Here is a 12,166-nt window from a genome sequence, read left to right on the forward strand (position 1 = left end):
AAGTCATGCTTCTTTCCTGTAAAGAATAATAAACATCTCACTTCAAAAATGTTAATGTTATGGATGACACTGTGTGACTGAAACTGTTTCTGTGATGGAATATTAAAATGCAGTGCACTTTAACTGTAATTCCTAGACTACTTAAAATTAGAATAACAGAACTATGCTATACTACTTCTAAAGTAATAAACATGCATTTCTCTATTTGAACTGCATCCTAATTACTTGCACATGCTGCCTCTGCCTCTTACATTAACCATATTAAAACTGTCTTGCATGAACTCCTAGAAACACGTTAAGTTCCTGGTACCAAATCATAATTAGACCTACAATATCGTACTCAGAATTGTAGCCCCCTTATTTTCTGTGACTCTCTTCCTAATAAATCATGTGGCATTTTTGAAGTAATTACTGGAAAATGTTGGTTTAGTTTAGCAGCTGTAATGTGACAAGATTAGTTTAGATAAGTTGAACTAAGAAGCAAGGCCAGTGACCATACAGTAAACCCTTGCTATAATGAACCCCTGGGGATCCAAGCCATTTGTTTGGTGTAGCCAGGAGTTCATTATAGTGAGGAAGGGTGAAGCAATAGCTCCTCTGCTCTGGGGTGGGGCAAGAGTGCTCATCCAACCTCAGGTCCATGACTGGGAGGGGGAGAGAGAGCTCCTCTGGCCTCACTACGAACTCGGAGGGCAGAGGAGCACCCATCGTGTGATCCCAGGGCTGGAGGAGCACTCGGCCCCAGCGGTGGCCCCAGCTATGCTTGGCCCCCCACCATGGCAGTGAGGCTGAAGGTGAGATCCAGGGACCATGTTTGCCATAGCCCAAGGTTTGCTATTGCAAAGGGCATTAAAGCGAGGGTCTACTGTATTCCTTTGTGCTGAAATTAAGATTTAAAATGGCTTTAAATGTCTCCACTAAGTGATAAAATCTTTTTTTAAAGTCCAATTATGCAGAATCTTCTCACCTCTTATCACTTGTTAGCCTTTCTCCATTTCAGTGTCTTGTCTCAAAATAAGTTAAGATATAGTCATTGCCTCCTCAACATATTTAATATTTTTCAATTCAATGCCACAAATCTGAACCTTTTCTGTACAAGGTTCTTCTAAACTACACCAGTATTTGTATTTATGGATATTGTATAAATGTCTGTAATTTATTGGATTAAGTCCTCAGTAGAGGTCTGAGCATATCACTTTGTATTTTTTTCCAGTCAGAGGTTTTGGTGTATTTGGTTGAAATGATAAACACACAGATGGAAGTGCCCTTTTGTATTTCATGTTTAACTTTTATTCACTTTCAAGATACATGAAACTGTTCTAGCAATTCAGTTTCTCATGTCTTCCCCTTTTGGCTCGCTTCTGTCATTGCTAACCATTCTTCAACCTGAAAAAATCATTAAAGATTAGCACAGTCTCTTTTTTTTTGTAAGCCATGTTCTTAGTGCTTTAAGAGGTAGTCTGTAAAGTTCAACGATTTTATATTTTTGCAAGGGAGCCTGAAGATCCATATCAGTATAGCTTTTAAAGGCCATATTCTGTCCTCAGGTTTGCATGTGTGGCTTCCATCAATGTCGATAGGAGCCTCCTGTGTATTTAAAGGCAATATACATGTCCCTGACAGTTTTAGCCATATTTCCAACTTGATCTCACTTTAGGGATTAAATGAAATCAGAACTCCCTGACCACACTGCCTGATAGCTAAATAAATGACTGTCATGCTACATTTTTACCTTTTGAAAATTTCTTTTCTCTCCTAGGATCCGGATTGCTGGAATCAGAGGCATTCAGGGAGTAGTTCGCAAAACGGTTAATGATGAACTCAGAGCAACTATATGGGAACCTCAGCATATGGATAAGATAGTTCCCTCACTGCTATTTAATATGCAGAAGATAGAAGATGTTGACAGGTATTATATGCAGGCTCACTAATTCTGATTTTTAAGCAAGCTTTAGACTCTCCTCCAAGAATAGATAGCTTTTCCTTCCCTGTTAGAGTTGCTTTCATTGTCACTAGATACCCTTGATAAACATGTATAACTGGTAGCATAGATAAAAGTTAATTGCTAATCTTGGTCTTGGTAAACATTTTTTCAGCAATCAATATTTCAGTTGTTCCAGATCCCATCTCACTGAAAATTGGTTCACAAATTGCTTATTGAAGTACATTTAAGCTTTTTAAAATTAAAAATAATTTATTTCATGCAGAGTCTGATATAGAAATCAGCAAATATTACTTTCTCAGGGCTTCAGGTGCTTTTGCCAAACTTATCAAACCTGTTTAAAGTTGAAATTTTTATTAATTTTTTGGCAGTCCTTATAGCAGCTTCTAGGATTTTTCTTTTAGGGGAAGAGAAGTGGAAGCAAAATGTGGAACAAAGGAGCAGTGGCAGTTGAGCACCCAGCAGCTGTTGACTTTCAATGACTCTTTGCCATTTGTGCTTTTAACAATCTCCCCAAAGATATTTATGTATAAAATCACTGTAGCTCTTGAGAATATGCAACAGTTACCTTTCCAACACATTTTTGTATGTTCCAGTATGTGTATCAAGTTGGTATTTTTTATTTTGGGGGGTTTTGTGCATAATAGTATTGGAGCCATACAGTTGCTGATAAATACTTTTCTGTGGACCATGTATTACAGGCAAATGTCCATTTGCTAATCATGTGGAATTGCATCGAGCTAACGCCATCTGTGGAGGCAGGCTTAAATAAATCTTTCTTTTGGTGGCCAAATCTGGCCTTTTAAGAGCCAGCCTGTCGTTAGCCCCAGTAGAGAGATACAAAGCAGCCATTTCATGCTCTCACGTGCCTTCATGCTTTGCTTTCCTGAACCTTACAAGCCCTTTGTGTTATCTCCTGCCTCACTTTTTCTTCCATTTCTGGCTGGTAGCACCTAGCTCTCCTTCAAAGCAGCAACAGTTTCAAGCTAGTCTGGTACCAGCTCCCTGCTTCAAATTAGTCATTGTCTATCTGCCCATTTCTTTGCCTGTGTGTCTGTGAATGTCTTGAATATAGATTGTACAGGCCTTTGGGGACACACAGCTGTCTCCATGTGGATGTTACCCTTGGAAGAGGGAACAAAGGCCAGTTGTTCCTAGGACGCTCATGTGTTACCCTCTGAATGAGGGCAGCCTCGCCAGGCTCCACTGGCCTTGGGATGTCTATGCTAGAAGAGAGGATTTCTCAGGAGCAAGTAGACAAAGGCACCTCTACTGTACTCCCTTTCAGGTTCCCTCTTAACCATACGCCTACTTCTCAGCACAGACAGAAGTTAACTAAATTTAGTACTTACACATTAAAGACATGAACACAGAATAATTCACTGACTTAAGTGGGGTTTGGGTTAGGCCTTAGAGGTCATTTCAGATGGACCGTAGGCTACAATTTATCACTTAATGAGCAAAGTAATATCTGAGGTTAACTACTTATTTAAAAGATAGTTTTCTACTAAAGACACTCAGCAGAAAAAATGACTAATGCTTTTCCATGTGGCAAATAAGTGGCTTTTATACACATGACATAAAAACGGGAAACAATATTTATCAGTTGTTGACTTTTGGCCTTAAATGATGTAAAAATGAGAAATTATTATTTGTTATTGAGGCTTTATACATGCAGAGGGAGAAGAGAAAGGCATCTTGAAGAGTAGGAGTAAGAACCATATTGTTCTAGCAGATGGTATCAAATCATTATGTAGGAAAAAACAGACTTTCCAGCCCAGCTATATAGATAATGAATAAATACACACTCCCATCTTAAAGGAGAATGAAACATTTCTGGTAGTTGTTGGTTGCTTTTAAGAAAGATATGGGCTCTTCTTTGAGTAGGGTCCCTGTGGGTGCTCCACTCAGGTTGTGCCTGCACCCAGCACCCATGATGAGATTTTTTTGGTACTTGTGCCCGTTCGACCCACACATGCACCCCACACATCCTTGTGCCCTTGCTGAGATTATATGGGGCTGCTCAGGTGAGCTGCCTTCATTTCCTTCTCAACTACCTTCATCCTGAGAGAGAGCCTCTGTGTGCCTGTTTTCTCTAATACTTCAACAGTTAGTTAGCTAGCATATAATAGTTACCTTGTATTGTTTGCAGTTATTAGAACAGTCCCTTTTGTATTTTTAAAAAAAAATATTCAGAGAGCTCCCCCTTCTAGGAGTTTTTTCATTATTTTACTCTGGAATGTCAGGTTTTTTGGGATTTGAGAGATGCCTCTCCTGCCAGGATGCTATTCCAGTCAGCCATGGGCATTCCCAGTGCCTCTGCTGTTTGGGTCATACTCATTCCCCAGTAAGTGCAAGATCTGCACTTCCTTGAAGGTGGAGGTAAGGAGTAAATCTCCAAGAAATCTGTCACTGATGAATGAGAAGGCATAGAGAGCTTGGGTCCCAAGAGGAGTTCCATGCAAGCTTCAAGTGATGCTGGTACTGCAAAGGCAGAGAGGAGTCAATTGTCTAAACAGGCTCAGTAATGAGTTTAGGTACCTGTACCCAGATGAGCAGAGACACTATTGAGACGTGTTAAACCCATCCCTGAGAAGCTCTTGGTACTGATACTATGAAAGTCAATGGTACCAAAGACTGCTCGGCTACCTATGCTACAGATGGAATCAGAACCAACTCACTCACATGCCAAGCGCTCAGTACCAGTAGACCCTAACTTTTATACTATAGGTACCACAAGAATTTAGGTACCCTAAGGATCTGATAGTATCTTCAGAGCCAGTGTCTCCTCTGATAATGAGTGCTGGGAGTGTGTCAGCATCAACAGTCTCTTGGTCACCAACCCCTCTATCACCTAGAGTACCATACTCACCCTCGTCTACTTTGCAAGCTAAACAGCTATCCTACTCCCTTGAAGTACTGGAAGAGGAGGACTCCTATTCTCAAATTTCAGTGCAGGGTTCCCCTGTCTATTCGAGAACATAGTGCTGTCCTTCCTACAGTGACATATTACAGGAAGATAAATTTCAAATGACATCCACATGGCAGTAACACAGATGGATGCCTCCACCTATACTATTTGGACCCCCTCTCAGTGGCCTTGGTGGTGCCTGTGGACATTCTATCATCAACAATTTGCAGCAACACCGGAGGGAACAGACAAGGGCCCATTCTTCTCAAACTCCTCTTCTGCCACCTATGCCAGAGGAGGAGACCTTTTGAGAAGCAAGAAATAAGGGTGGTTAAGGAGGGTGACATCTCTTACTAATATTTCCTCCTTATTGCCTGATGAAGCTGTTATGCTTCCACCACCCTCTAAGGCAGATGACTTTTTGACACTTTCAAGAACTTATGAAGCAAATTGCTGACACACTTCAGATTCCCTTAAAGGAGGTGCAGGAGTCCTGCCATAAACTCCTAGATGTTTTGCACACCCTAAACATCTGAGAACTGTCATTCTGCTCAATGAAGACTGATAAGACAGTTTAGCAAACCGTAGCTATCAGACTGCCTACTTGCAAAAGGGCAGATAAAAAGTATTATGTCCCTGCCAGGGAATCAGAGTTTTTATTTTCTCATCTAGCTCCAAATTTCCTGGTGGTGGAGGTTGTTAATGAACAAGGCAGACAACATAGCTCAAAGTCCACCCTGTACAGTAAGGACCACAGGAGGCTTGATCTTTTGGTCCCAAATCCTATGCTTCAGTCCAAAACAAACTATCAGACACCTATGGCCAAATATGACTGTTTAAATTACAACAAACTTGTGTCCCTCTTAGCTGTTCTCCCTTCCATCACTCTTCAGGGACCCCTTTCACAATTAGCCCTGGTCTACACTTACCAGGCGATTCGGCGGCAGTTGACAGGAGTTACACAAGCTACGCAGGGTAGCTTGCATAACTCCCGTCGACTGCTGTGCTTCCATTCTGCGCAGTGTCTTCACTCTACTGCGCCAATAGGAACCACGTTCCCATCGATGCAGCGCTATGCCACTTGAGGGGGTGGTTTTACTGCATTGACTTCTGGATCGATTGGCGGGGTCTTCACTGACCGCTCAATCAATTCAGAAAGGTCGATCTGAAGGTGGTGACTTTGCCGCTGTCAGTGTAGACATACCCTTAGTTGCAGGTCTGAGAGATTCCACATTTAGGAGAAATAGAATCAGTTTCTGTACAGCACAAGTGAAGGGGATACAGTTCAAAGTACTTCCTGATTCCACAAAATAATGGATGGTGGAGACCAATTTTAGACCTCAGGTCTCTAAATAGAAGAATTTCAGGATGATAACCCTTGTGGCAATAATTCCCTTTTTAGAATTAGGAGACTGGTTTGTGACTCTCAACCTATAAGATGCATATTTTCATGTGGCTATTCATCCTTCACACAAGAAGTGTCTTCGCTTTCTAATCAACAATAAGCATGACCAATACAGGGTGCTCCATTTTGGCCTATCTTTGACCTCAAGGGTATTCTGAAAGACTCTGGCAGTAGTTGCTGTCCCCCTACATCATTTGGGTATAATTGTTTTCTTGTATCTGGTGGTTGGTTGATCGGATCAGGGAATGTTGGCATCAGTAAAGAAGGTATGTTCTATTTCAAAGCCAGAACCTTAAAATCCACCTTGAAAAGTATTTTTTGACTCCACTACAGTGTCTTGCTTCACAGAAGCTTCCCTGGATGCAGTCACAGGCAGAGCCTACCTCCCTTACAGCAGATTTCTCACAATATCGAATCTCATCTCTTAAAGATTTAGTGCAGTCCTCATGTAACAGTAAGAGAATGTCTTCAACGGCTCGGATACCTCACGTGTGTCTATATACAACATGCCAGATTACGTCTCTGAAGTCTACAGAGATGGCTTCAAACGGTTTACAAAGCAAGCAGGCACAGCCTAGGCATGTTACTGTGTGTTTCCCAATGGGTTCTGTAGTCACTCAACTGCTGGAAGGACCTGACTAAAACCTGCACAGGTGTTCCATTCTTTCAGAATCCCCCTACTATAGTGATAACATCAAACACTAAGCTTTTGAGTTGGGGGGGCACATCTGGAACCTCACAAGTGCAGGGCAAATGGTCACTACAAGAGCAGCTTCTCTACTTCACTCTTGGAATTGAGAGCTGTCAGAAATGCTTGCCTGCATTTTCTACCTCTAAGCTGTGTTCTCTGTGTTTCAAGCCCTGCCACTCCTGTGGTTAGGCATTGCTTTACCACAAATGACCCTAATAGTGACTCTCGCCCCATTTGGCTTAAGTGCTTGGGGGAAGCTCATGTGAGCAACAAATGTGCCATTTGTAACGGCTTTGTAAAAAGACAGTACAACCAGACTAAAATATCTGCTACTTGAATTGGTTCTATATCTTCTGAGCTATCTACCTCAGTCTGGGTACCGAGCATCTCTGCGTCAGTGAGTAGCACACCTCCTGTGCTACCGATACCAAGAGACAGATCACCATTGCTGGTAGTGAAGAGGCGTCGGAAATCTAACTCTGTCCCAGCATCATTGAAAAATGCTAAAAGGTTGATCTTCTTAAAGAACTTGGAAGTGTGTTGAAAGAGGAAGCTCTCTCCAGAGCACACCTCTACAGTTTATTGACTTCAGAGCCCCATATGGGTCTGTCAGAACCAATTCCCAGAAGAACCTCCATCAGCATCCACTGACATGACAGTACCACAGAGTGTCTTTTGGTACAGTCTACTCCTGAAGCATTTGAGTCTGAGAGAGTTGTTAAACCTCTCAGTGCTGCCATCACTGGCAGTTTGAGACTCACCTGGCACCCAAGGTACCGCCATCAGCACCTTAACCTCCACACTGGGCAGTTCCATCAGATTCAGGCATCAGGGTATCGGTTAAAGTGGTACCATCTAGGGAAGAGCCACCAGAATAGAGCCCCTTCACTGCTTTGGGATCTCAATCTGGTTCTTAACTGTCTCATAAAACAGCCCTTTGAGTCACTAGTTATGTGCTCACTACTACATCTATGAAGATGGCCTTGGTGGCCATCACTTCTGCGTAAAGCGTTAGGGAGATGAAGTTTCTAATAGCAGGCCCTCCATTTCTGTGTTCTCCAAGGGAAAAGTATCACTATGAACCCATCCCAAGTTTTTACCTTAGGTTTCTTTTGCATTTCACATAACCAAACTATTCACCTTCAGTTTTTTTCCTAAGCCACATCAGTCTACACAAGAGTCTGCCTTTTATACACTAGACAAATTCAAAGACTTGCAAATGCTGTCTCATCATTCTAACAGTCATTTATCCTTATTCTCTACTGAACTTATGCTTCATTATAGTTCTATGTTACAAGGGAGAAATTTAGTATCTAATTGATAATGTATTATTTTTCATAAGCCTGAAATATTCCTCCTACTCATGGTTTCTAGAATAAATACTCAGTTGGGATTGGGAGGGGGAGGTTGTATATAGTATATTGCAAGCTGAGCGGGCATTTACCACATACCCATTCATAACAGGTTTTTTGATAGCTGCACTGGAAAAATGACAGATCTTTTGTGCATTGAAACACTATCATGTACTCAAGACCAGATTAATGCAGGGGCTTTAGGCACTACAGCTCAGGATCTTGGATTTTGAGGGGCCTTTAAAATATATATAATTTACTGTATTGTTTTTCAGTTTGCCTGGGTGTTAGCTGTTCCTTCATGCCTCCTGGGGAGCAGTAGCCAATCAGAGCTGCTCAGGAAGCAGCAGAGTTCTCTTCTCCTTCCCTCAAGAGTCTAGCCTAGTGGTTTTCAACACTAAGATTTCCAAAGGGGTCTGCACCGCCACTGGAAATTTTTTAGGGGGTCCACAAATGAAAAGTCGAAAACCACCGCTGTAGCCTATTCTCACAGGAAGGGAGACGGCAGGAGTGGAGGAGCCGTCCTTACTCACAGGAGGGGAAGAGGGAGCAGAGAAAGCCCTGCAGCTCAGGGCAGGTCCACTCCCTTCTATTCCCTCCACCTCTGTAAGCACGGATGGCTCCTCCATTCCTCCCGTCTCCTTCCCTGTAACACCTGCCTTGACAAGGGGGAGGTTGGTGAAGAGAACCCCTGGAGCTGGCCCCTGCCTACTGCAGCCCTCCCCCACTCTGCGGGTTGGGTGAAGAATCTGGTAGGAGGAGAGGTGGGACTGGGAGCTATGTGGTCTGGGTACAACTGAGGGGGGAGATAGGCACATAAAAGGCTAGAGGACAGAACTGAAGGGGGCTGAATTGGTGGGGGTGGAGCAGATGCACTTCAGTTTATCTTCCCTCTGTTTACTGTCATGCCATGTGTTAATTTAGAAACTTTTCATTTACTTTTAAACACATTGGAGCTAGACTTTGTTGATACATTTCAACTTAACAGTGCGCTTAATCAGGTGCCTAATCATATACTTACACAGCATAAGGTGATATGTAATTGACATACTTTTCATTAGTTAATTTAATTGTGTACCGCGCAGCACTTTTCTGAAGAAAAGACTGTGTGAGCGAATGTCAAAATTTCAGGCAATGAGAAAAGGAAAGTAGATGTCTGTTCATTTCTTATGAGTTTAACTTCTAATTTGAATTCTGTAATTTTAATAGAATTAATATTAATAGCATGCTGTTTGAATAGAATTAGTGTATTTATATAATTATCTGTTTGCAACATTTTATTGGAATATTGTCTACCAGCACGCTTATCCATTTATGTTGAGATTAATAAATAGTCTGGCACCCCTCTGTCAAAAGGTTGCAACCCCTGGCCGGTGGCAGGCTCCCTAGAGAGCAAACACCTGAAAAGCCCTTTGGCCCAAGAGAGCATTCTTTATAGCCCACCAAGATTTGGACATTGCCTTATCTGGCCCACTAGAAAATATAATTGAATACCACTGCTATAGGTAATTAGGTAAGTAAAGTCATAGCATTACTATGTGTATTACTACCAGGTATGTGCCAAATTAAAATGGTTTTGTTCATTTTAATTTTCATTCAGCTTTTACAATTGGTATATCACATTTAAAAGCTGAAATAACCAAGGTAACTTAACAATATAGTGCTTGGCATCGGGCATGGGTGATGGTAAAACGCAAGCAGTATATCTACACAGCCCACAGCAATGAACCTGCCAGTCTGGGTTGACAGACTTGGGCTAGTGGGGCTAGGGTGATGGCTCTAAAAATAGCTGTGTAGACAGTGCTTTGAAGTTGAGTCAGGCTCTGAAACTTAATGCTTTGAAGTTGCAGCTGTCTACAAAACTATTTTTAGAGCACTAGCCTGAGTCCTGCTAGCCTGTGTCTGTCAACATAGGTTGAGAGGCTCACTACTTCAAACTTTGTAGCCTTACCCTCTAATAGCAAATCCGGTTTTCTTTCCTGTTCTGTTAGACAAGTGTCCTCATGATCTCCTCTTTTGCACCCTAGAAGTGTCTGGCAAGCTTGCTTGTTATTAACCACTTACTTAGTGTTGTAGCACCTGAGCAGAGGCAATTCGATTTGATGTTGTAATTTTAGATCATAATGGCCTTAAAACACAAAGCTGCTGTGAACATTGGAAAACCTGAGAGCTGTGAAGTATGTTGTCATATGACTACTGTGATATTTCTTTCCAATATCTGACTTTTTGCAGTACTCGTAGGCTATAACTTTGAGCTACTGGAAAAAATATTACATTATGGCTTGTCTCTTTTGATTGACATTCTTTGCAAACAAAGTTAACGCACAAGCGTTGTGTTTGTGGAATTGAATATACTTGTAGGCTTTAAGTTCCTCAGGATCTAGTGAAAACAACGAGAGTCCTGTAGCACTTTAAAGACTAACGAATTTCATTTTTGCAGGCATAAGCTTTCCTGGGCTCACTTCCTCAGATGCAAGAAATAGAAATCAAATGGCAGGTGTGTATATATATATATATATATATATATATATATATATATATATATATATATATATATATATATACATCCAAGTTTAAGGAACAACAATGGGGAAGTAGTTGAGGCCTATTCACAACCATTGATTAGGAGGTGAGAATGTGTGAACAGAGAAAATTACTTCTTGTAATGAGAGAACCATTCCAAGTCCCTGTTTAAACCCAGTTTGATTGTATCAAGTTTTCAGACCAGTTCAAGCTCAGCAGTTTCTCTCTGAAGTCTGCTTTTGAAGTTTTTTTTGTAGAAGTATGGCAACTTTCAAGTCATTTACAGAAGGTCCTGGGAGATTGAAGTGCTCTCCGACTGGTTTATGGATGTTTCTATTTTTTATGTCTGATTTGTGTCCATTTATTCTTTTGCATAGTGACAGTCCGGTTTGGCCAATGTACATGGCAGAGGGACATTGCTGGCACATGATGGCATATATTACATTAGTAGATGTGCAGGGGAATGAGTTCCTTATGGTGTGGCTGATGTGGTTAGGGCCTGTGATGGTGTCTCTAGAGTCGATGTGTGGGCAGAGCTGGCAGCCGGGTTTGTTGCAGGGGTATGTACCTGAGTTAGTGTTCTTGTATGGTGTACGGTTGCTGGTGAGTATTTGCTTCAGGTTGGGGGGCTGTCTGTAAGCAAGGGTAGGTCTGCCTCCCACAGCTTGAGCGAGTGAGGGATCATCTGCTAGGATAGGTTGTAGATCCTTAATGATGTGTTGGAGAGATTTTAGTTGGGGGCTGTAGGTGATGGCCAGTGGTGTTCTGTTTTCTTTGTTGGGTCTGTCTTGTAGTAGCTGAGTTCTGGGTACCCTCTGGCTCTGTCAGGATCTAGTTGTGAAGTAGTTATGTGGGCAGTAAGGTTCTAATTAGCTTTATCTATTTTTTTATCTGAAACCAGCTGTTACTGCAAAAGTACTGTAGTTTTCATTTCACACTTACCCACCTAATTAAGATTAAGTAGTGGGCGAGTGAAGGAGATCATTAGTCACTTTGTTCTTCCAAAGTTTTCCCCAGTTCTTGCATAGATTTGAGGCTTTTAATTAATTTTGAAATATCATACATACATACAAATAAATCTTAGCTATGTTACCAAAAATAATTTATGCAACCTGAAACATTACATAACTTTTGCTTTAAATTCTTTTCAACTTGTCTATTATGTAGGTTTTCAGTATGCTCCTGTTTATACAAAATCCTATTATCCAAATATCCACGTTATCTGAATCCCTTCCATGAGCTAAAGACCCTCTGTAGCACATATTTCATGCTGGGGGGGGAGGGGGGAGTAAGGAAAGGATTTGGATAATGCAGACCTTCGGATAATAGAGCAAAGTCCCCC

The 12,166-nt window shown here is 41.6% G+C and overlaps 1 protein-coding gene across 5 annotated transcripts in view; it reads left to right on the forward strand.

Annotated features, from left to right (window-relative positions):
* EFR3A (EFR3 homolog A) overlaps window positions 1–12,166 on the forward strand; it is a 152,679-nt gene that overhangs the window by 70,588 nt on the left and 69,925 nt on the right. For all 5 annotated transcript variants that reach the window (XM_067531521.1, XM_067531512.1, XM_067531529.1 and 2 more), the window contains one exon: window positions 1,760–1,909. In XM_067531521.1, the coding sequence (XP_067387622.1) occupies window positions 1,760–1,909 (150 nt within the window). The remainder of the gene's footprint in view (window positions 1–1,759; window positions 1,910–12,166) is intronic.

This window comes from Emydura macquarii, unplaced genomic scaffold (genome assembly GCF_026122565.2).
Source record: "Emydura macquarii macquarii isolate MOO-44397 ecotype Brisbane River unplaced genomic scaffold, CSIRO-AGI_Emac_v2 contig_369, whole genome shotgun sequence".
NCBI classification, from domain to species: domain Eukaryota; kingdom Metazoa; phylum Chordata; order Testudines; family Chelidae; genus Emydura; species Emydura macquarii.